Source organism: Nannochloropsis gaditana (genome assembly GCF_000240725.1).
Source record: "Nannochloropsis gaditana CCMP526 unplaced genomic scaffold scaffold531, whole genome shotgun sequence".
NCBI lineage: Eukaryota > Eustigmatophyceae > Eustigmatales > Monodopsidaceae > Microchloropsis > Microchloropsis gaditana.
Window position 1 is genome coordinate 1 of NW_005803422.1, and position 20929 is coordinate 20929.

General features: G+C 51.2%; 7 protein-coding genes across 7 annotated transcripts; 4 read left to right on the plus strand and 3 right to left on the minus strand.

Annotated features, from left to right (window-relative positions):
- The first annotated feature begins 1263 nt into the window (after nucleotides 1–1263).
- NGA_0231301 (zinc fyve domain containing 21) lies at nucleotides 1264–2597 on the plus strand. Its single transcript, XM_005854352.1, has 2 exons — nucleotides 1264–1558; nucleotides 1729–2597. The coding sequence occupies exons 1-2, from the start codon at nucleotides 1298–1300 to the stop codon at nucleotides 2446–2448; spliced, it is 981 nt and encodes a 326-aa protein (XP_005854414.1). The 5' UTR covers nucleotides 1264–1297; the 3' UTR covers nucleotides 2449–2597.
- A 122-nt stretch (nucleotides 2598–2719) lies between these two features.
- Nucleotides 2720–4786, minus strand: NGA_0231701 (uncharacterized protein). The gene is made up of 5 exons (XM_005854356.1): nucleotides 4569–4786; nucleotides 4217–4328; nucleotides 3794–4040; nucleotides 3533–3622; nucleotides 2720–3406 (listed from the first exon to the last, which is right to left on the minus strand). The coding sequence occupies exons 1-5, from the start codon at nucleotides 4765–4767 to the stop codon at nucleotides 3272–3274; spliced, it is 783 nt and encodes a 260-aa protein (XP_005854418.1). The 5' UTR covers nucleotides 4768–4786; the 3' UTR covers nucleotides 2720–3271.
- Nucleotides 4787–5415: 629 nt separating this feature from the next.
- NGA_0231610 (transducin wd40 domain-containing protein) lies at nucleotides 5416–7467 on the plus strand (the record flags this gene model as incomplete). Its single annotated transcript, XM_005854355.1, is given in 4 exon segments — nucleotides 5416–5541; nucleotides 5852–7075; nucleotides 7224–7442; nucleotides 7459–7467. The coding sequence occupies 4 exon segments, from the start codon at nucleotides 5416–5418 to the stop codon at nucleotides 7465–7467; spliced, it is 1578 nt and encodes a 525-aa protein (XP_005854417.1).
- Nucleotides 7468–9135: 1668 nt separating this feature from the next.
- NGA_0231900 (mitochondrial carrier family) lies at nucleotides 9136–10614 on the minus strand. The gene is made up of 3 exons (XM_005854358.1): nucleotides 10538–10614; nucleotides 9923–10329; nucleotides 9136–9640 (listed from the first exon to the last, which is right to left on the minus strand). The coding sequence occupies exons 1-3, from the start codon at nucleotides 10575–10577 to the stop codon at nucleotides 9224–9226; spliced, it is 864 nt and encodes a 287-aa protein (XP_005854420.1). The 5' UTR covers nucleotides 10578–10614; the 3' UTR covers nucleotides 9136–9223.
- A 230-nt stretch (nucleotides 10615–10844) lies between these two features.
- Nucleotides 10845–12668, plus strand: RAB5C (Ras-related protein Rab-5C; the record flags this gene model as incomplete). Its single annotated transcript, XM_005854354.1, has 2 exons — nucleotides 10845–11153; nucleotides 11472–12668. Coding segments are annotated over 2 exons (786 nt in total), but the record flags the coding sequence as incomplete, so codon positions are not given.
- Nucleotides 12669–12675: 7 nt separating this feature from the next.
- Nucleotides 12676–14116, minus strand: NGA_0231800 (uncharacterized protein). The gene is made up of 6 exons (XM_005854357.1): nucleotides 13783–14116; nucleotides 13618–13694; nucleotides 13297–13500; nucleotides 13156–13219; nucleotides 12937–13060; nucleotides 12676–12865 (listed from the first exon to the last, which is right to left on the minus strand). The coding sequence occupies exons 1-6, from the start codon at nucleotides 14087–14089 to the stop codon at nucleotides 12814–12816; spliced, it is 828 nt and encodes a 275-aa protein (XP_005854419.1). The 5' UTR covers nucleotides 14090–14116; the 3' UTR covers nucleotides 12676–12813.
- A 3228-nt stretch (nucleotides 14117–17344) lies between these two features.
- NGA_0231400 (uncharacterized protein) lies at nucleotides 17345–20929 on the plus strand (the record flags this gene model as incomplete). The annotated part of the gene is made up of 4 exons (XM_005854353.1): nucleotides 17345–17633; nucleotides 17898–18821; nucleotides 18919–19379; nucleotides 19469–20929. Coding segments are annotated over exons 1-4 (3099 nt in total), but the record flags the coding sequence as incomplete, so codon positions are not given.

A 20929-nucleotide genomic window follows, 5' to 3' on the forward strand; every position in this document is an offset into this window, starting at 1 on the left:
AAGGGACGTAGAAGGAAAAGAAGAAAGAAAGAAAAGAAGAAGAAGAAGTAGAAGAAGAAGTAGTAGAAGAAGAAGAAGAAGAAGAAGAAGAAGAAGAAGAAGAAGAAGAAAATTATGACGATGATGAGATATCGGATGACGAGGCTCACAGAATGGATGACAAAGACGACGACAGCTGGGATGAATGGGATCTTGAAATGTCCGAAAATGAGAAGGACTAATTGGATCAAAAATACAGAGATAGAGTTCCAAAGGGAAATGAGGCTTCACCGCACTTGCAAATAATTAAAAAGCACGTACAAATAAAAAACAGGAATCGTAGAAAAATCCCTACATTTTGGTCCCCAGATGTTGATCATGACTATAAATTCATACATTTTTTTTTGATTGGTACACTTGCTTTGGTTGACATGTCCAGTCTTGGGTATTTTACACGAGAACTCGTTCATCTTATCCTTATTTGGTCCCCCATTGCATGGCATTCTGCCCTGTGAACGCCGCATCCCGTTGTGCCTGTTCTCTTCGTTCCGTCTGCTCCTTCAATCGCTCGCCTCCACCCCCTTGCTTAAAATTGTTTCTCCGGGCCTCTGCAGCCTCTGCGCGGCGTGCCCGGAGTGCTTCCTTCTCGTGTGCACTTAGGACGTATGGGATAGCGCCATGGTCTCCATGTGTGTCACCGGCAGACGCAGTCGTGCCACCGCGTGCACAACAACAAAGGGCTCCCATCCTATTTGATATAATAGGAGCATGTACGAATGTGTTGGGTTTTTCTTCGGCTAGTAAACGGATATCACAGAGACCGCGATCTACAGGATTGCAAGCTGACTCCAGTTTATTGGTTTATAACTTTAAACGCCAGCACAAGAACCCTATTCCAGCCTAAAAGTCAAATAAGGCTCTTATATAAGCTGGGGGTGTACGTCCAAGGCCTGCCTGGCATACTTTCCAGGTGCTGGGTCGTATTAAATTAGGCATGACCGTTGCAATGACTGACGAACATGCCAACGCCTCTGCTTCAACCTGCGAAAGATTCGCTCTCTATGCAGCTCCGTAAACCAATAAGGACCCAGCAAAAGTCATTGTGGCTCTCCTCAGGACGGTATTGTCTGGAATGAATAGCTCATTTTCATTTGAGTGCCAGAAGGCTAGCCCATACTGGGGATTTGATGGAGCAGTAATGCACGATACTTACTCCATTCTGACCTCCATGCTTCACTTGCCAGGCATCGAACAGGCCCGGAGCCGTAGCGTACCCTACTTTGTGGCCTTCTCGCTTCCCAGCAACGTATGGAGGAGCATGATTTCTTTGACAAACTGCATCAGTCGAATTTGCCCGTGCCTGAATTTTCGAGACTGGGAACGCCGTGGGTACGAGACGATATCCAGCGGTACTTATTTATCTTCAGTACCTGTATCGACAAATGACACTGTGGTCCCGCTTCAAAGAATTAAAAAAGGTGGTGGCGCGGCTCTCACTACGTCAAGCTCTGACTTGGCGGCCGTACCAGTGCATCCTGCTATTGCGTTGCCAAGATATGTCATGGACGAGGAGGTGGAGGTACGTGCTGGTGTCTTATGGCACAATTCTCGATTTTTCATGCTTCATCAGCTCATCTCGATGGTTCAATCTATGATCCATGTAATGCAGTACAATTTGTTTTGGGTACTTCTCTTAGTTTTATGTTTCCGAAAATCCTCACGTTGTCGTCATCATTGCCTTTCTCCTAGCGGTGCTTCGCATGCGCGGTTCCCTTTGATTTCGCGCAGAGACGTCATCACTGTCGGCGTTGCCGCAACATTTTCTGTGCGGCTTGTACGTCCCGAGAGCGCCCCGTCCTGCTCTACAGGCTGTCCGATCCTGTCCGCGTGTGTCTTCGCTGCGGAAACGAAGTAGGAAAGGAGAATGAATTTGTGGACCGGCATTTAAAGGGCTTGACGGAAGGGTTGGAAGTGACGGTGACACGGGGTGTCAGCGCCGTGCTTGGCCGACGACAGCCAGTCTCCCTCATTCTCTCTGCGGATCTGAAGACACTCCAAGTCGTCGATCTTCCTTCGCTTCCCGCCTACCACGACGCCTCCCGCCCTCATTCTTCGCACGACTGCCCACGCGTCCTTATGCACTTCCCTCTGGTGGACATTGGTGGGGTCTCGGAGGTTGGCTCCCTCTCCTTCCTTATCTTAACCAGCACGGGCGTTCGACGCAAATTTGAAACGAGCGGACCGGGGCAACGGCAGGCATGGGTGGCGGCGATACGGGAAGCGGCGCGGCTTCTCCCTTCGATGGCAGGGTTGCGAAAGAGAATCGAGGAGGAACGGATCCAACGTGCGACGCAAGAGAGGATGGCGATGGCGGAGCGACAGGAAAAGGATGCGTTGCTAGCGAAGAAAAGGGAGAAGGCGGCCCTCCGGCATGCCATCGCAGACAAGTACGGTCTGGCAAGAAGATGAATCACAGGCTTCCAAGTCTCCCGTGTGCCGAGGGATCTGGACAGAAAAAAAGCAACTTGTGGGCTGCTACAGCGGTGTAAAGTGAAGGGTCGATGTGAGACAAATGGGGACCGTATGTGCAGCCGTGTAATGATGGATGGGGTGACAGAGTGAGGACGTGGGGGGGTCAGGGGGCAGGGAAGGGCGCGGCAAACGAGGTGGGATGAGATGCTTGTCGTGTCCCCAAAGTATGTACAAACGACCGAACCTTAAAGAAAGTGCTAAAATTAGACTGGAACCGTATTCGTGTTTGAGAAATGGGCTCGCGAGATGCTCCTTGAGTGCTTCTCCCCCTGTTTCGGGAGGCTGGTGGCGGCCCATTTAATTCTCCACTTCTCTGCCTTCCCCTTTGCCTCTACTTTGCCCTAGTAACGTCGATCCCGCGCTACTTTCTTTCCACTCAATAATCATCACCACCGTACTTCCCCTTCCCTTGAACATCCGATGTCTTTCTGCCTTCCTGTGGCCTGCCGTTTGCTCTGAGTTTCTTCTTTCTCTCAAGCCGCAAAGCCATCCGCCCAGCCCGTGTCCTTCTCTTCCCATGGCCACATGCATGCAAGCCGGACAACTAACTTTCCCCTTGACCCCTCTCCACCCCTTCTCCTCCATGCCCTTAACGGTTTCTCACAGCCAGATTCTCTGTCGAGCTTTCCTCGCGCCCAACATTCCCCCTTCGCGCCCCAGGCGTCCCCCGCAGGTGAGCTCATCACCTGGCTCGCCTGTGTCTGCCAGCCATCCCCCCTGTCCCTCTCCCCCGCCCTCTTGCCGTCGTCAATCTTTTCCTCTACAGCTCCACCCGGCCCCGCCCCGCCCCTGCCTTGCCCATGGGGAGCCCCGCCGCGCCCCCCATCTTGGCCATCTCACTCTCGAGGTCCTTCATGAAGACCTCCAGTTTCGCAGGGTCCTTCTGCAGCTCCTCCTGAATCGATGGTAAATAAAAGTCGGAACCGGTGCAGGTGTCTGCTGACTACGAAAAAAGGACCCGAAAAGGTGGGGAGGAAGGGAGGGAAGGAGGGAGGGGAAGAGGGAGGGAGGGAGAGCTTACGGTCAAGGCTTGGGCCTGTTGCATGGCCTCCGCAAACATCGGAGATTCTGCCATCTTCTTCATCTCGCGCTGGAAGTCCGGATCCGCCATCTGAAGAAGATCGAGATGATAAGGGAAAGAACGGACATCAGCACGGGAAAGGCCTCTGCGCAAGGAGCGACGAGAGTCAAGGGCAGCTTAGGGGGAGGAGGGAGATGGAAAGGGCGAGAAGGTGGGGTGAAAGAAAAGCGGCGGAGAGAAAATGCCCGTCCACAAAATTACCAGGGACTCCACCTCCTTGACGACCGCCGGGTCCTTGAGCATGTCCATGGCCTGCATGAGTCCTGAGGGGTCTTGGACCGAGGCGGCCAGGGTCTCCAGTCCCGTGCGTGCCGACTCCGTGCCATCCTCCGCATTGCCTTGCATGGCCGCCAGCATTTTGGATTGGAAGGCCTCCAGGGCCTTGGGGTCATTGGCCAGCTTTTCCGCCATTTTTAACGACTCCTTGACAGCGTCGCTGTTCATGTATCTGGGAGGGGGAAGTGAGAGGAGCAGATTAGCTCGAAGACGATACGTAAGACGCAGAGATGATTGAGGGAAACAGAAAGATTTGCAACACCCGTGTATTACTCGTCAATCCATTTTCGGTTCTTTCAGAGAACGACTATTCAAAAGTTCCGAGGAATAAACAAAATCACCACTTACTCGGCCATGTAAGCTTGGAATTCTGGGTCCTCCAATAGCGCCTCTACCTCACGCATGATCTCTGGATCTTTTTGCATGTTCATGAGCTCCTGCATGCCGCTGGGATTGGCAACTAAATGGGATGGAGAGAGAGATTAAGCTAGGTCAAGACTCGACGGCCTCGAATCCTTGGGGTTGATCGTCTGGTAGTATAAAACAGCATTTCCAAAAAGGCAGAATGGTTTATGAAGGGGATCGAGGTCATATATATATGATACTTAGCACAGAAAATATGCACGAGTCATATCAAGAGGTCTTGCATCAATAACTCAATCATCCCCCACCCTATGGATCGATCTATTGCATCACTTACAAAGGTCTTGGAAGGCTTCAAGTCCCATATTCGCGCTTTCAATGCCTGTAAACGCTTTTCCTTCATGTTGTTGCTCCTGTTGCTTCTTTTTTTTGGCCAGTTTACTGAAAAGGGCGTCCGCAGAGGAAGAGACAAGGACGAGGACGAGGACCCCCAAGAGCAAAGCCACGGGCCTCAGAAAGGATGCTGGGCGACTCATGATGCGTTTTTATTTGCCTAAGAGGGCACAAATAACAAAAGGGCACGAATAAGACACTTAAGACTTTCGTACGTCAACTTCTTCCCGCGGGCGTCGTGTTTCAGCTCATAAAGTGGCCTGACAAGTGCCTGCAGCTCGAGCAACAGCACCAGCGGCCCGGGTTCAAGGATACTACGTCCCTGCCTCTTCTTTGAGGCCATAACCATGACCAATACTGCCAAAGTTGCCGGACACGCCATTGATGACACGTCCTAGGAGGTTCATGCTACCCTGCGACCACCCTTCCAAGCCTCCAGGGCCTGCCGTGGCATGGTTTGACGCCTCGCAGAGTTTCGGGCACTGCTCCCGTGTAGGTTGACGGTGGGAGGCGGGAAAGTCGTATATCATTTGCTTCGCCAAGCCTTCTTTCTAGGCGATAATTTCACTTCCAGCTTGGCTCCTGCCTTGCGTGTGCATTCCCCCAAGGTGTGCGTCCTGTTCTAAGGCTCGGAGGAGGTCTTAAGTGTGGCGTCTGATAATGTGGCGTAGACGAGTGTCACCAAAAGAGTAAGGAAATGGATGGTAATCTCTCTCCTCCCCCCCCCTCCTAGGGTACAGAAATCGGAAGGACGCACACCAGCTTTCTTGCCTACACCTACCACCAGCACGATGAAAATAACAACACCACAGATTACATGGCATGGAGGCGAGGCTGGTAAGAATGATCCAGTGTTGAGTGCGGATGTACATCCCTGCGGTGTTCTGGCCACGGGGGGGGCAGACGCGGAGGTGCGGGTAAGTCGATTTGGGCGATCGATAGGGGAGGCCGGTAAAGAAAGAGAAGATGGCAAATATGTAGAGTGCAAGTGCATCTGTCATACATTCGTCGGCCGCAAATGCTCTGTATCATGCTTTACGAGCCTGAGAGGGCGGGGAAGGCGGCACTTTCTTCCCTCCTTGGTCGCCATGAGAGGCTGAGGCAGTCTTCTCTCTGAAAGTGATTGGTTACCTCTTCGACTCCCCGCGATGACCGCTGTGCCCTATCTATGCAGCATGAAACTTGATCATGATTTCCTCCCTTTCTTTCTCCACCCCGCATTTTCAGCTTTGGCTTCTCCACCTGGACGAGAACGAGGAGAGCAAATTTCAAGACTACCTCTACAATTTCGAAAACCACCAACGCTCCGTCAACAGCGTGCGCTTCTCGCCGGATGGACGCGCGCTCGCGACTGCAAGTGACGGGGGCGTGATCTTCGTCTACCTCCTTCCCCCCGGGCGCCCCACCCGCTTTTGGCGACGGCCCATGTGCCAGCGGATGGTCCTCTGCCGCCTGGTTCGGACCACGCAGTCCGACATCTACGACCTAGCCTGGTCCCCGTCCTCCCGGGAGCTCTGCAGCGTCTCGGTGGACAGCAAGGTGGCGGTGTGGGACGTGACGGGCGAGAAGAGCCCCTTGCTTTCCACCTTCACCAGTCACAGCAACTATGTCCAGGGCGCCTGCTGGGACCCGGCGGACGAATTTTTGGTCTCTCAGAGCAACGATCGGAGCTGCAGGGTGTACGTGAGGAAGGAGTTGAGGGGAGGGAAGAAGAAGCGGAAAAAGAAGAAAGGGGAGGAGGGGGGGAAGGAAGGGAAGGAGGAGGCAGCGCCGCCCACCGAGTGGGTGGAGCAGGGACTGCTGCGTCTCGCCTGCCGTGAGGAAGGTGGTGGGGAGGAGGAAGAGGAAGCGGGGCGGGAGATGAGCAAGCTGGTTCCGGTTGCGTCCTCGACGCCAGTGGTGCCGGTGGAGAGAAAAGCCGGTCAGGGACATCGGGGAGGGAGGCATGGAGGAGGAAAGAGGGAAGACCACGTCGCTGGCGAGCACGCGCCGGCTCTGAAGCAGGCGGGAACACCCGTGGGCAAGGAGGGAGAGGAAAAAAAGCCAGAAGAGACGGGGGCGGTGGAGACGGAGCTCTCAGGGGTCGGTCAGGAGGGAGATGAAGGGAGGCAGGGCAGGATGGAGGGCGAGGTGAAAGAGCAGGGCGAGGAGGGGCCCCGTCCTGGCCAAGGCGGCAAACCCGCGTCCAAACGTACCCCTCGCCTCCACCTTTTTGCGGACGAGACCGTCCCGTCCTTCTTCCGCCGACCTGCCTGGTCCCCGGACGGCTGCCTCCTCCTCACGCCCACGGGACTTCTCCCTCCCTCGGGGCACAGGGGCGGGCCCGAAGGAGACAACAAAGCCGGCGGCGACAGTGCCCACACGCGTTTTTCCACGCACGTGTACGTGCGGGGGGCGTTCGCAAAGCCTGTGCTCGAGCTGCCTCACCCGGGCGGAAAGGCTTCTGTCGTCGTCCGCTTTTGCCCCCAACTTTTTGCCCTGAAAACCCAGGAGCGGAAAGACCTGCCCTCCCTCCCTCCCCTCCCTCCCCTCCCCTCCCCTCCCTCCCTCCCTCCCTCCCTCCTTCCTGCCCGCCGGCACGCCCGCGGGGGAGGAGAAGACAGAGCCCTCCCCCGATCCCCCTCCCTCTTTGACGAACCTGCCTTACCGGATGGTCTTCGCGGTCTTGACCGTGGGCGGTATTTATGTGTACGACACCCAGCACCATTTCCCTCTGGCAGTGGTGAAGAACTCGCACTACGCCCCCTTGACCGATGCAGCCTGGGTCAATGACGGCTCCGCCCTGGTCGTTACCTCCATGGACGGATACGTGACGGTGGTGTGCCTCCCGGAAGGGGAGCTAGGGGCGAAGTTGGAGCTGGAGAAAGTTCCGGGAACGGTCCGGCAGGTCCACGGGGCCCATTACGACGGGATCAAGAGGGAAGCGGAGGAAAGGGAGGAGGAAGAGGAGGAAGAAGAGCGTGAAGAAAGGGAGCGGAGGTCAGGGAGGGAAAAAGTGAGAGAGGAGGAGGAGAAACGGAAGGCCAGGAGGCAACAAGAAGAATCGGGGGAGGAGGAGAAAAGACGGGAGGCTCCAGTAGACCAATCCAGACAAGCTGGGGAGGTTATCGATGTGTATGACTCCGAAGAGGAGGACGGAATGGCAGAGGCGACAGCGAATTTGGAGGGGCCCTTGGGGGAGGGCGAAGAGGGAAGGAAGGATCCTCAGAAAGGGAGGGGAGGGAGGACGGAGGAGGCGGGCATCCTGTCCGACAGCGAGTCGCTTCACAGTGAAGAAGTCAGCGAGGAGGAGGATGACGAAGGGAATGGACAAAAGGAGGAGGCAGGAGAGGGGGCGGTAGCAGGAGAGGGGGCGGTAACTGAAGAAAGTGACGACGAGTGGGAGGAGAAGAGGATGGCGGTCACCACAGGTACTGGGACTAAGAAGGGAGAGCACAACCATGCGCAGGAGGAAAGGCAAGCGTGCCATGGCGTCAAGCGCAAGAGTGACGAGGGCGGCAAAGAGGAAGAAATGGTCCAGCAAGTAGGAGAGAAGCAGGCCCAAGGCAAGAATGACGATCCCCAGTCCACTCTGACGCCGGGAAGGAAGACGCGAACGGTGCCAACAGCCAGTCCTTTCCATGCACAGGGGTCTCCCTCTGCAGCCCCGCCCAATTTGTCGCATAGCAGCAGCGATGGCGCCGTATCCAGCGCACAGAAAAAGAAACGCATCCGTCCCACGCCCGTGGGGGAAAACCATGCTGCTGAGGTGTTTGCGGCCGCGGCGGGCGTGGGCGAGGCGAGGTTGCCCGTCGCGCGGCTAATGACGGAAGAAGGGAGCAGGAGCAGCTGTCAAGGGACAGGAGTCTTGAAGGAGGCCAACAGTGGACCTGCTGCAGCGCCACTTAAGATCGCGGGAAAGGCAAGCATCAAGCCTGTGAAAAAACGCTTGGCACCCACACTCATCTCCTCTTCTCTGTCCTGAGCTTGCGGAGGGAAGAAAGGTCAAGGATGCCGTAGAGAAGGGAGGGCGTGGTGCGGAAGACTCACATCTCACATGAGGGTCCTAGCAATACGCGAAAAGAGTCGCTTAAAGGTAAAGCGGAGCGATACCGCTCATTTCGACGGCGGTATCGTCCTTGTCCGTCCACACAAAATCAAGAATGTGTGGCAAAGAGCAGAGCGGCATCCTCGGGTGAGTATGGAGTAGAGAAGGACAATGCTGGAGGGAGAAGACTGTCCAATATGGAAACTGAAATGAAACGTTTTCAGAAAAGGTAGTGAGCAATGAGACCTGGATTGTTATGATTGATGGAGGAGGTCTTATATGTGTAGAGAGATATCAGCTTACTGCGTGAGCAAGTCTTCATGACCAAGCTTACGAGCGAGACAATAACAAGACGAAGAGGGGCGGTGCATCAATCGATGAAGCATTATACACCAAAGAAAAAATTCTTCATATTACAGACGAGGACCCATCCAACATGTATCGATGCGTTAGCCTCACTTTGTGCATGGCCATGCTCTGCAGGACAGAGGGGCCGTCGAGGGAAATCATCCAGTGATCGTATCGGCCTACGGCCTGCTCTATACATGACCCTCCTGAAAATAGATTTTCTTTTACTCAGGGGGGGGCAGATGCGGGATTTCTTCCTCCTGGTGCAGGGCGGCCAACGTGGTTTCGTAGCCCAGGAAGATGCAGGCATTTAGCGGGAAAGCCCGGATCAAAGCCACAGGTAGCCCTCGAAAGAAAACGCCTATCCCCTCTTGTTGGTAGCTTTTCTTCGCGCAGTCCCAAACATTGTCGTACACCCCAGGCAAGGCACTTTGCATTCGGCTTTTTAACACGTCGAGACAGTAGAAAGGAGGGAGCCATTGGACTGTCCCGGCCACGCCGCCTGCGAGGAGGAGGAGATGGGGAGGCAAAGGCGTCGAGGACGAAGGCTTCCGGTGTACGATATTGCTTTCATTGCTGCTGCTGCCGGAAGCGTTCGATGCAGCCATCATTTTTTGGAGGGCGCGAACGTTCATCTCATACTATGCCGACAAGGGTGGAGGAAAGATGGAGAGAAGGCCGGTATGCAAGCTTGTGAGCTGGCGCTTCGAATTTTTCGCGAAGACACCATGGAAAGATGTTAGAACGTGACAGTGACGTCATGATCAGCTTTACTCACAGTATTGCACGTTTTTCACAAGTCTCGCCTCCTCCCAACCTACCAGGGGATAGTATACAGCAAATTGAGGCACCTCCCTTAAAGCTGTTGCATCTAAACCGCGAAATAGGCCATTGTAAAGACCTTCTTTTCTCACAAGCTGTACCAGGCATTCACCTGACCATCGGTAGGGGGGTTTGTCAGCCCCGCCAGCGGCTTTTCGGACTTGCATGACTGATTTTATTCTTTCGAATATTTGACGCGCAGGACTCTGTAGAAGCCCAGCCCATGCACCTGATGCTGTCATTTCCCCTAGTGTCAGCTCTCGTTTGTTGTCGCCTTTCCGAAAAAACCGCGTGCCCTGACCATACCCAGCAAAGGAGATCGCGAACGTCACACCAAAGCCAGCTTGAGGGCTCAACAACCCACGGTACAGGGAGCTAATTCCACCCTCGCGCACCATCGAACGTATCACATCGATAGGGCCTTTATAGTGGGGATATGCCTGTAGTCGGACTTTTGCAGTATCCAGAGGAAAGATCAAAGTGATGCCTACGACGCCTCCTACTGTTCCTGGGGTGTTCAATATTAACGGATTAATATGTTAATAAATTATGGACAACAATTAATTGATGAATTGTGACCCTAATAAGAGCATCGTGTCACTTCTTCAGGGAATTAAAACATGTTGAGGATGTACATGAGAACGCTATCGTCTACATGTCGATCTTTTCGTAGGAGGGCGGAAGTATGCTATCGATAATAAAAGCATTGTAAGTACCTGCCAAGAGCTCATGTACAAATTTATTTTCCGCTACCATAAACAGTCTGTCTTGTTTGCTATTGCTCTTGTCGCCTAGGAGTCAGTGAGGTGTTATGTGAGAGTAGATGTCTTAATGGGACGTGCTTCACCCAGCGGGCTCGGTCAGCGGCGAGCGTTTGCTTCTTGTGCCATCAAATTCCGCGTGGTTTGTGTCCACATCAGCCGCCTTTAATCCGATAATACGACCTTCATAACGGCAGTTTGAGAAATTGATGACATACTCCACGTCTGGCTCTGCTCGAGAGCTTCCATTAATGGCGCAGCAGATGCTTTCTTGCGAGGAAGAGGCAAAGCTCCCGCCCAGTGTGATGATCAGGCAAGGCGAAGAACTGAGCGACTTCTTTATGCACCACAACGCGTGACACTTACCCTTTTCCCCTCCAACGCATCTCAGACAACCACTCAGTTGCACCCCCAAGAAACTAGAGACGATTTCAGAACCATGACCAGCGGCGGCGGCAGCAGTAGCAACAACCGGGTGTGCCATTTCAAGCTTGTCCTTCTGGGCGACACAGCAGTTGGCAAATCATGCTTGGTTGTCCGCTTCGTCCGAGATGAATTTTTTGAATACCAGGTACGAGATATGACAAGAGGTTAAATAGGGGCGTTTGGTAAGGGAATAACGAGGTTGGGGGGGGAAAGAAAGAAACCTTCATCGGTTTACATTATGAGAGCAGGAACAGCCGTGTCTCGGGGATTGCCAGTAGAAGGGGTTGACCTCAAAAACGTGACAGTAAACTCAGCTTTAATTTAAGATCAGCAATCTAAACGGAAGCGTGATTAGGAAAATGGTAATTCATGTCTGTTTCGAAAAAGATAAGTCGGTGTTCACTTAATCCCTACCTTCTTCCACCATTCGCTGTTACACTCCTTCACACGTCACGTGAGATAGGAACCTACCATTGGTGCAGCTTTCCTTACGCAAGCTGTAGTACTGGAAGATTCCACAGTTAAATTCGAAATATGGGACACAGCTGGCCAAGAACGTTACCGGTCGCTAGCCCCCATGTACTACAGAGGAGCTTCGGCGGCTATTGTCGTTTATGACATCACCAATGCGGAGAGCTTCAAAGGTGCCAAATCGTGGGTCAAAGAGCTACAAAGGCGGGGAGATCCCAGCGTAATCATCGCTCTGGCAGGAAATAAGGCAGATCTGGCGGGGACGCGTAGGAAGGTTGATTTAAAGGACGCTGAGGAATACGCCCGAGAGAATGGCTTACTGCATTTCGAAACCAGCGCAAAAGATGCTCAAAATGTCAAAACCCTTTTTGTTGAGATCGCGAAGCGATTGCCCAAGGCTGTTGCACCCGTGGAGCGGGAGGCTTTTCCTATTGTGGCCCCGAAAGCATCAAAACGGTCGTGTTGCTGAGAGAAAGTGAGGCACATGCGAGGGTCGGCAGGGTGGTTGTCCATAGGCTCGTTTAAGGCGATGATCAAGACAGTGGAAGCGCAGGGATTGATAAGTGTACGTCAGAGTGCTGAGCACGGTAGTAGCTCCTCGCTTTTTTTGGCGGAAGCTTACAGGTGAATTTGGGGAGCGGCACGAGTATAAGCAATGTAAATCATGGTAGGAAGGAGAGATGGTGGAGAAATGGAGAGACGGGGTTCACAGCAAGGAAAGATTAAATGGACAGGTAGATCACTAATATCAGAGAGATCTTGAAGCGCATCGCAAAGATAAGTGAATTGTTGTGATCGCACGTAAAATTGGGTCAAATACATGCGCCCGATGGGCTCTCATGGAGCTTCATTTTGCATGGGACTTTGAATCACTTGATTCCACGGCAAGTCTCCTGATACGATCACGACAAAGGTAGGATTGTCATGGTTGTGGTACTGCCAAGGTGTAAAAGTTGACTGTCCGCTCTTCTTTGCGTCTCCGGTCCATTCCTTGCTGCCCCTCGAGCCATCGACATGCGATGCTCCATTTGCAGCTGTCGCTGCCTTGTTTCAATAATATAGCACCGAGAAATTTGAGAAGGCTGAGTCTACAAAGAAGGTACCTACTTCAGTCTTGATCTAGCTTCCAGTGGTTGAAAACTTTCTAAACAAACCTGAGCAACAAATCAATGAAACCTCTGTATACATATCGACCATTTTTTGAATAAGCACACGTTATATCTTTCTTCTTTCCTTATAACGGTAAAATTATTTTCCGACATTGCTTTTCTGACATCCCTCCGCAATTTGCCCTTTCATGCTGCAAGGCATGCACTCATTTACTTCATTTAATTTTACGTCGCCATGGTGTCCAGCTCGAAGAGCATGCTGGGGTCGGAAAGAACTCTGTGTGCACAGAAAGAGAGGATGGTGAGCATCGACTTGGACGTAAGTGTGATATGACATTTTTTACTTACTTTCTGACGAGCGGGTCCTCGCCCGTAATGAGGTCGAAGACCTTGGGCTCCTCCTTCATGACGATCTCTCGGAGCACCTTAAGAGCCTCGGGTTCTTTGCCCTTGAACTCCGACAAATCGATGGCTGAGTGGAGCGACAGGGAGGAAAAGGATTCGAATTAAGCGTGAGCAAAATAATAGTAACAGTCATTATACGAATTTTCGATTCAAGCCACTTACTATTTCCCCAAAGGCTGTCGGCAATCCTGTCGTGGAGCTGGCCGGTGGCTTCCGGGTCGCCCTCCTGCGTGTGAATGCGACGAGCAATACACATGAGCTCGGGATAGATGGTATTTCAAATCCTCTTCTCTAGATTCGTACCTCCACGCGTCGGACAAGCTCCGTCATACGTCTCTCTTCTTCTGTCAAAGCTCTGTGGGAACCATCCGGATTTTGTGTGACAGGACTCATGGCATCCGAGTACTTTTGCATGGTGGTGGCCATCCCCACAGGATCCGCCATATCCTTCATATTTTTAATAGCGGTTGAGACAAAGTTTCGGTAACTCTCAAGGACACTAAGGCTCTGTTACATGTTGATTGGGAAAAAAAGACGGGAGTTGCTGTGCTTAGTGGGATGCAGGGTACGTATATAAAATTTCCCAAGCTCGCAGGTACACCTAAACCTTATCTCCTCACTTACATCAGCTTTTGTAAATAATTCTTTGGGCTTGGCGCTCAGTTCTTTCACCCCGTTAAGAACCTTGAACATGGGAAAGACTGCAAGAGGAGAAAGAGAAGCATTTGAGAATGACGGCGACGGAAGCAAGCTACCCAAATTGTACATAACGGGGGGTCACTGGCGTACCTTGGAGCAATTGATAGGAGACTTCCGGGTTTTCGAAGATCTCTTGCATCTCTTTTCCCATGCTCATGTCAGCGAGGATGCCTGCATGGTCGCCGTTTATTAAGCGTCTGGCACCACTAAGGACAGAGTCGAAGCTCCAGGAGTCCTGAATATCCTCCTCTTCTCCAGCACTTGTGGATGTAGCCGCAGTTGCATCTGTGGCCATCATGCGTTTGACACGCTGCATAGGACCGCCTTTCTTCTCGCTTTCTGCAGCGTGGCACGCGGTGACTGCTCCTATCAGCAGGGCGATGACATGAAAACGCATTGCTTCTGGAAGGTCAGGTTGCTCCCTATACTATTGGACATTTCAATGAGATGACGCAGATGTATATTTCATATGCATTGTAATGCTTTGAGAGATCAAAGTAGATTTGTTCCCTTTCCTTGATTGTATCCCGTCGTTACATCCATATGGTCCCCCTCTCCGCCATAAATTGAGGCTTTGGACCAGATACTGACACGATCTCAATCGAATATAATATGGCTCGATCGTTTAGAAGATAAATTCAGTATCTGTTCCATAAGAAAAGGAACTGTCCTCGAAGTTCATTTTCAGGCTCTCAAGCATTCGAGTGCGCGCCTTTGACACACTTGCAGAGAGCCAACAGACGAAACTGCAAGTGCAGAACATCCATACTTCTGCCCTTGCACAAACACGCAAAAGAGCGTGATTCCCCTCGCTGCTCTCCAAATATACTACAGGTCCCGTTTCTCTGATTAGACTATGGTCCCGTAGGACTGGCTCGTTTTGAAGGTATATGGGCCTACGAACGAGTGCGGGTTGTCCTGCCTGTGGACAGCCCGCTCTGGCGTCATCGAATCTCAACGGCCGCCCACTCTCTTTATGAGAAGCACTTTCTATCTCAAAATAATCTCGAAGAATAGTCAAGAACCCATTGATTATATGCTACCAAAGCCAACCATAGATCATGTGTGACATCTTGCATCTGTCCCTGTACTCAGTCACAGACTAATGATGGTGTTCAGCGCAATACAGTTGTTGAACTATGTCATTTGAAATTTTCAATTTTTGGATCGTTTGTCTCCCTGGAGGGGGAAAGACGGGGTGAGAGAAGAGAGATCGAGGGAAAGAAAGCCTCCCTAAAAGCTCTTCTTTTAACTCAAAAATTGTGGGCAGCACTTTCAAATATCAATTGATAAAATAAACGTCTTCTCATTCAAAAGGTCCTACGAGAAGTGCTCAACATACAAGGCTGCTTCTACCATAAAGAATGCAGACATTTATTTCGTGTAAAAAAAAGGAACTTGTGTTTGCTACGCACAAGTGACCCAGTACCGCATAAGATTTTTTTGGCATTCAAGCCTGCAGAGCTAATTTAGAAATTTAATTTGAACAGTTGAGAGGAATGACAACAAAGTTGAGGTACAGCTAGAAGTTCATCTGTTCGTATGGTGTGTTCATGCTCCCATGCTATCGGAACAACTATTATGTGAGCCTGAAAAAGAATAAAGATTTTCTTGTCAAATCCGTTAGTGAATAGGGTTTCTAGACGCAATAGATAGTAAGGCATTTCGTTCGTGACACAATGCTGAATGACAAAAGTAAGTATGTATTGGGCTGAAAATAGCTGCTTCGAAGGTAACATCAAGAAGTAAGGAATATGAAAACATCAATTGGAAATGTGAAATTCGCATCGAGTTCCGTAACAAGGAGTTATTTGGTTTGTTTTTCTATCCATCCGAATGAAGCCTGAGCAAATTGTATGACTGCTTACGTTTAAATTGTTTCATTTCCATTCTAATGCTCAGTGCTTAGAATATTCTCTAATGCAGATTCACTTTACGGATTTTTTAAAAATTGAAATGAGCCTTTGGATTCTCGTGGAAGACTTGATTGATAGTTTCTGTCTTTCGAATCTCTGCCCACCTTCAAGGTTCTTTTTTCTGTAACACTTGTGGATCCTCTTTGGCAGAATAAGACAAAGAGTGTTCGCTTACGCACATCTGTTTTCTCATGAATAGAATTAGAAAGGTAACGGTCTGGGCCTTACAATTTTGACATGACGCTCAAAATTGTGCATGATTTAAAAAAAAGATAAGATGCATTCTTTGTCACTCTTGCATATACGTAAAAAGACCACACAAGCCTGCAGAGAAGCTGTTTCTTCTACATGTCGTCAGGTTTGTCGATAATTCAGCAGAATGATGCACATCGAGTGCGTCGCGATTGTGATGAACAACTCGTCGCATAAAAAGTGATTGCAACAAGCCGGAAATATGGAGGAGCATAAAGTATAACGTGGATCCACGTCCCAAAAAATTTGTGTTTTGAAGTGTATCTCAAGGTGTAAGACCTGGGTGCACGCTCCTCCCGTTTCCAGGTCTATCACGGCAGTACAATAAATATTGACAACACCATTGGAGAAGTAAGCATCAAACAATAAACAAAGTCTTATGCTTGACTGAAACTATGTAAAAATTTACAAATCTTTGTCTTTAATTGTGTGGATTTGTTGAAAACGTGACATAAAGCGCGGCTAATTGGTAAGGCTTAGTCTCTTCATGCATCCAAACGTAACATGGTAAGTCTTTAACGTTTTTCCGGCAAGTGGTCATAGTCAAATAACATCATATGAATAAATATAGCAATATTTTCACACGAAGCGATCAAAATCTTCAATTTTATGGTTGTATATTTGTTTGTTTGTCCAATTACTGGCAGACCCACACCAAATCATGTATTTGGCGGCAGATAAAAACAATGAATTTAAAACGAATAAAGCTTGCCCAAAAGACAATAATTAGAGGCATACATACTCTAATGTAAAGATTGATACAAATTAGTGTCCTTTTGCTGTCTTTCGTCTCGTGCTTCGTTCTCAAAATCGTTCTCCCCCCATGCCCCAGTAATGGCGTCATCGCCACGGTGTCTTACGACAGGATCTTGTGACAACTGTCCAGCCTTGAAGGTACGAGATAGGAGAAAGCTGGAATTTTCACTACATTTCATTCCGGGTATGCTCATCACGCCCAGACGGCTCCTTTTCAACGCAGAAATCGTAAAAGCGTGACAATTAACACGAATGGGACCATGCGTTGGCCAGTGACCCGAAGACACCCCGATGCCGGTTACCTGACCAACTCGTTTACACAGATTCAAAACTTTTTTCAGGAGAGAACCTAGACGTCCAAGGAGAGGAGTGCTGATTAGATGCACTTGCAAATTGCTTTGTCGTTGGTCTTTTTGTTTTTGTTGTTTGGTCTTTTATGTGGCTTAAAGGATAAAGCTTGGTGTTTTGATCGGTGGGAACGTCTACTTGACGACTTGCTAACATCGTAACGGGGGCCAGGACGTAGACATGGGCCGGACCTCGAAGAGACACTGAACGCTCACCGCGTGTCGAGCAGTTTTACCGGTCAATGGCATGCTCGAAGTTCTGTTTATACTCTAAAATGCTATAAGCTGCAACAAGTTCCATATTGATCATGACAAACATTTTTAGATAGTGCGAATGGGCCGTGTCCATGAGGGTAAATCTTTGTATAAGTTTTAGCTCACAAACAACCAAAATATCAATTAAGCAGTTGACATCCCATGGCCAGTGGTATGCTTCCTAGCGACCCGCAACTAGGGCAGGCCCCCCGCCGCCGTCGTCGGGTCCTGCTGATTTCTCTTGGTGCACTGTGCCTCATCGTGGTCGGTGCTTTAGCCATTGGCTTCGGAATTAAGGGCAAAGACAACGATAAGAGCATATCAACGCATGGCAATAAGCACGGGCCCGCGACGGAAGTGGTTTCTTCAATGGCTGACACGAAGAACACGATCGTCCCCTCCGCACCCGAATCAGGTACGTGTGAAAGTGTAAAATTGAGGGAAGACCAGAATTGAAATTAGAAACTGATTTGATACTCGGTAGCCTTGAAGTACATGGGTATCTCCTCGGTCCATTTAAAATTTTCAATAAAGCTACCTATTGCAGATCATTGTTGAGCTCGGACAATTGTTATTCTATGACGTACTGCTACTAAAAGCTGAGACGTGTGCGTTCCTATCATTCGTTCTGCTCGCTGCTTTGACATGGTGCACATGTTTTCTATTACCCCTATCACAGCGCCGGCTACTATTGTGGAGCCCGTGAAAGCTCCTGTTTCCGAGTCTAAGCCTAGTGCTCCCGCGACTACCACAAAGGTAGACGACTCTGACAAGATCCTGACGTTTGGGGACGGAGAGAGGAACCCCCTCGGTCCTTTGTTCGGTGCTCTGCCTGGCGCTGCGGCTATCAATGGCGCTTTCAATACCCTGGCTGCCAGCGCTGCCAATCTGGCTGGCTTGCAAGTCTGCTATCCTCAGAATGGTGAGGAGCTGAAAGGGATGACGGAAAGCGGGAGCTCCTGCAGCGTGATCATTTTGAAGAAGGGATCGTCCGACAAGTACACTCTACCCTCGACTGTAATCGTAACCTCTCGAAAGATCGTCTTGGGTCATCCCATCGACCTTCCGCAGATCCATCCTGACAATGGAGTGTACCGCCTTTTCGAGGTGAAGCCTGGCGGCAGCTTGGATATTCGTTTCGTGAGCCTCTTCCGCCCGTCTCCACGGAAGGTTGACGACAACCTCAGTGTTATCGTTGCGGGCGTTGCGCTTGTGGAGCTGGGGGGCTACATGCGGGGCACAGCTTGTATTTTCCGACAGCCCGCGCAAACATTTGAAGGTTTCGTGAAATCACTCGAAACCCCCTTTGCACGCAAACGCATTGTGGGTGGTTTCGTCTTGGTTCTGGGAGGGACTTTCTTTTGCTATGGATGTCAAGCTGTTCGCTGGGCACCTTACGGGTCGCCTAATGTCAATGTTGTCCAGATCGGACGGGATTATCTAGTCATGGCCGGCTCGAATGTGTGCATCGGATGCTATCACGTTGCCTATTCACCCTACGGTTCTGCAATCAGTGTGGGAAATGCCATGGGAGTCTTTGGTGGCGTGAATATCCGAATTGGAGGCGGAACGATCGGATCCTCCGTGCTAAAAGGACAGTTTGGTGAGTAAAACAAAGTGGATGCATTGTATATGAGATATCGCTTCTGCATACACATTAATGGAGGAAAACAAGGACTCATCATATTTATGACACCTAGGTGCTGGACAAAATATATTCGTCGGCGGCGGAGTGATTGTGAATGTGGGTCACCAGCAGCAGACTGCTTTTGTCTGCCTCATTCGTGCAGGATATGCCATGACTGCTGTTGGATCAGGAGTAATGGTGCTTATTGCAGAGCTCGAAAATCGTGCTTGGGGTGTTGCCGCTATCAACGGTGCTGGTCAGGTGTACGCAAATGGAGCTGGAGTCCTTGACAAGACCGGAGGAGAAGTTGTAAATTGTGCAAGCTCTGTCTACCAGGCCATTGTGGGTGGAAGTTCTTATCTTGGCACTGGAGACATGAACATTGTGGGCGAGCAGTATGCCCGTGTCACGGTGACCCTGGATCAGAATGGTGTCGGACTGACCTTCTTCAACGGTGCGGGACAGACAAGTTTGATTTATGTGCCAAGTTTCGTGTCGGCAGTTGTCCGTTCGCAGAAGATTCTCGGCGCTGAGGTGAGATATGACAATTTTTCGTCCTTTGGAAAATTTAACACGAAGATCTATGTTGTTTTGTACTCATACATTCGTTCACATCTCATCAGGCATTCTTAGGCGCTGGTTTCTTCACGAACGTCAACAATACACGCTGGACCATTCAAGTGGTGAATGCCGGTATTCCCGGATACGAGGGGTGGATTGGTCTCGGAGCTGCCCTCTTTGTCCGATCCCGCACGACGGTCAGGCGTGTGGTCAACTTCCGCTTCAATCCTTACGCATGGGTAGTCAACGGCCAAGGCGTGCCTGGGTCTGCGTACCGCGAGAACAACATTTTCGTCAACAAGGACGGCATTCGCATCAACAAGCCCAACCCGTCGAAGAGTCGTCTGCTTGCTGCCGTGGACGAGATGGTGGATGGTCATCTCAAGTCCAAGAGGAATACCCAGGGTCTCCTTGCGGGCATCAAGAACTTTGTGGACCGTCCGGCCGTCGTGATGGCGAACAGCGAGATGGACTCGGCGCGCATGCGTCCTCCCGATCCCCAGATCTTGGCCGGAAAGATCCTGTCCATGGTAACGTCTCTGAAGCACAAGCGCCGTCTTCAGGGTCAAGCCGTCGTCAATCCTACGCGCATGATGAACATGTTGGCTGGTCTATCCCCAGCAAAGCTTATGGAGGCCTGGAAGGAGGCTACAGAAGAGACCAACAGGAACCCCCTGCTCAGCTTGGTGCAAGGCAACAGCCGCGCGTTGGCCGAGACCGCCGATCCTACGGCGGTGGACGAGAACGGTCGATGGGCCGAGCAGGTGTACGTGGGCGGGAAGGAGACCCAATGTGTCATGTGCGGTGTGGGCCCGGGGCCTTCGTCTTCTCACTGGTCGACAGGAGGGAACGACACTGCGACTTGCCACGTGACGGAGGAGTGCACTTCCCGTAGCTCATTCCGGGACATTCTGGCAGCGGCGAAGAATGCGTTGCCGCAAAACGAGGAGCTGGTCTTGCCCCCTGTGGCGAAGGGCGTCGCAAAGGCGCTTGGATCGACGGATCTCGCGCCCAAGTACACTCGTCGCATCTTGCAGATGATGGAGGAGCACCAGGAGGCGAACCCTGGAGCGGAACCCAAGCTGCCCGACCACAACATCCTGGCGTACGAGTTGTCTCTATACTGCAATGCTGACGACGCAGACTGCAGCTTCAACCAGGCGGACATGAAGGCGGCAGTGAAGCTGTTCCTGGGCGAGCAAGCGGACGAGGAGTCAGCATTCAATGTCGCAGCTTCCACGACAGATGTGCATCCTGCTCTCATCGACTACGTGAAAGAGGCAAGCAGCGAGTTTTTGGATTCTGTGAAGGCCCCGTCCCACGGCAGCGGATGTGGCAAGGGACTGAAGTTCAACGTGCAGATGACGGCGCCGGACGCGGCCTCTGTGAAAGACTTGCAGAAGATCTTCGAGGGCGTGGCCAGCAATGGCGAGTCCTTGCTTGATACGATCAACAAGTACGACGAGCGTGACGTGCCGTTCTGCGACGTGAAGGTTAGCAAGCCATCGACGCTCTTCTTCCCG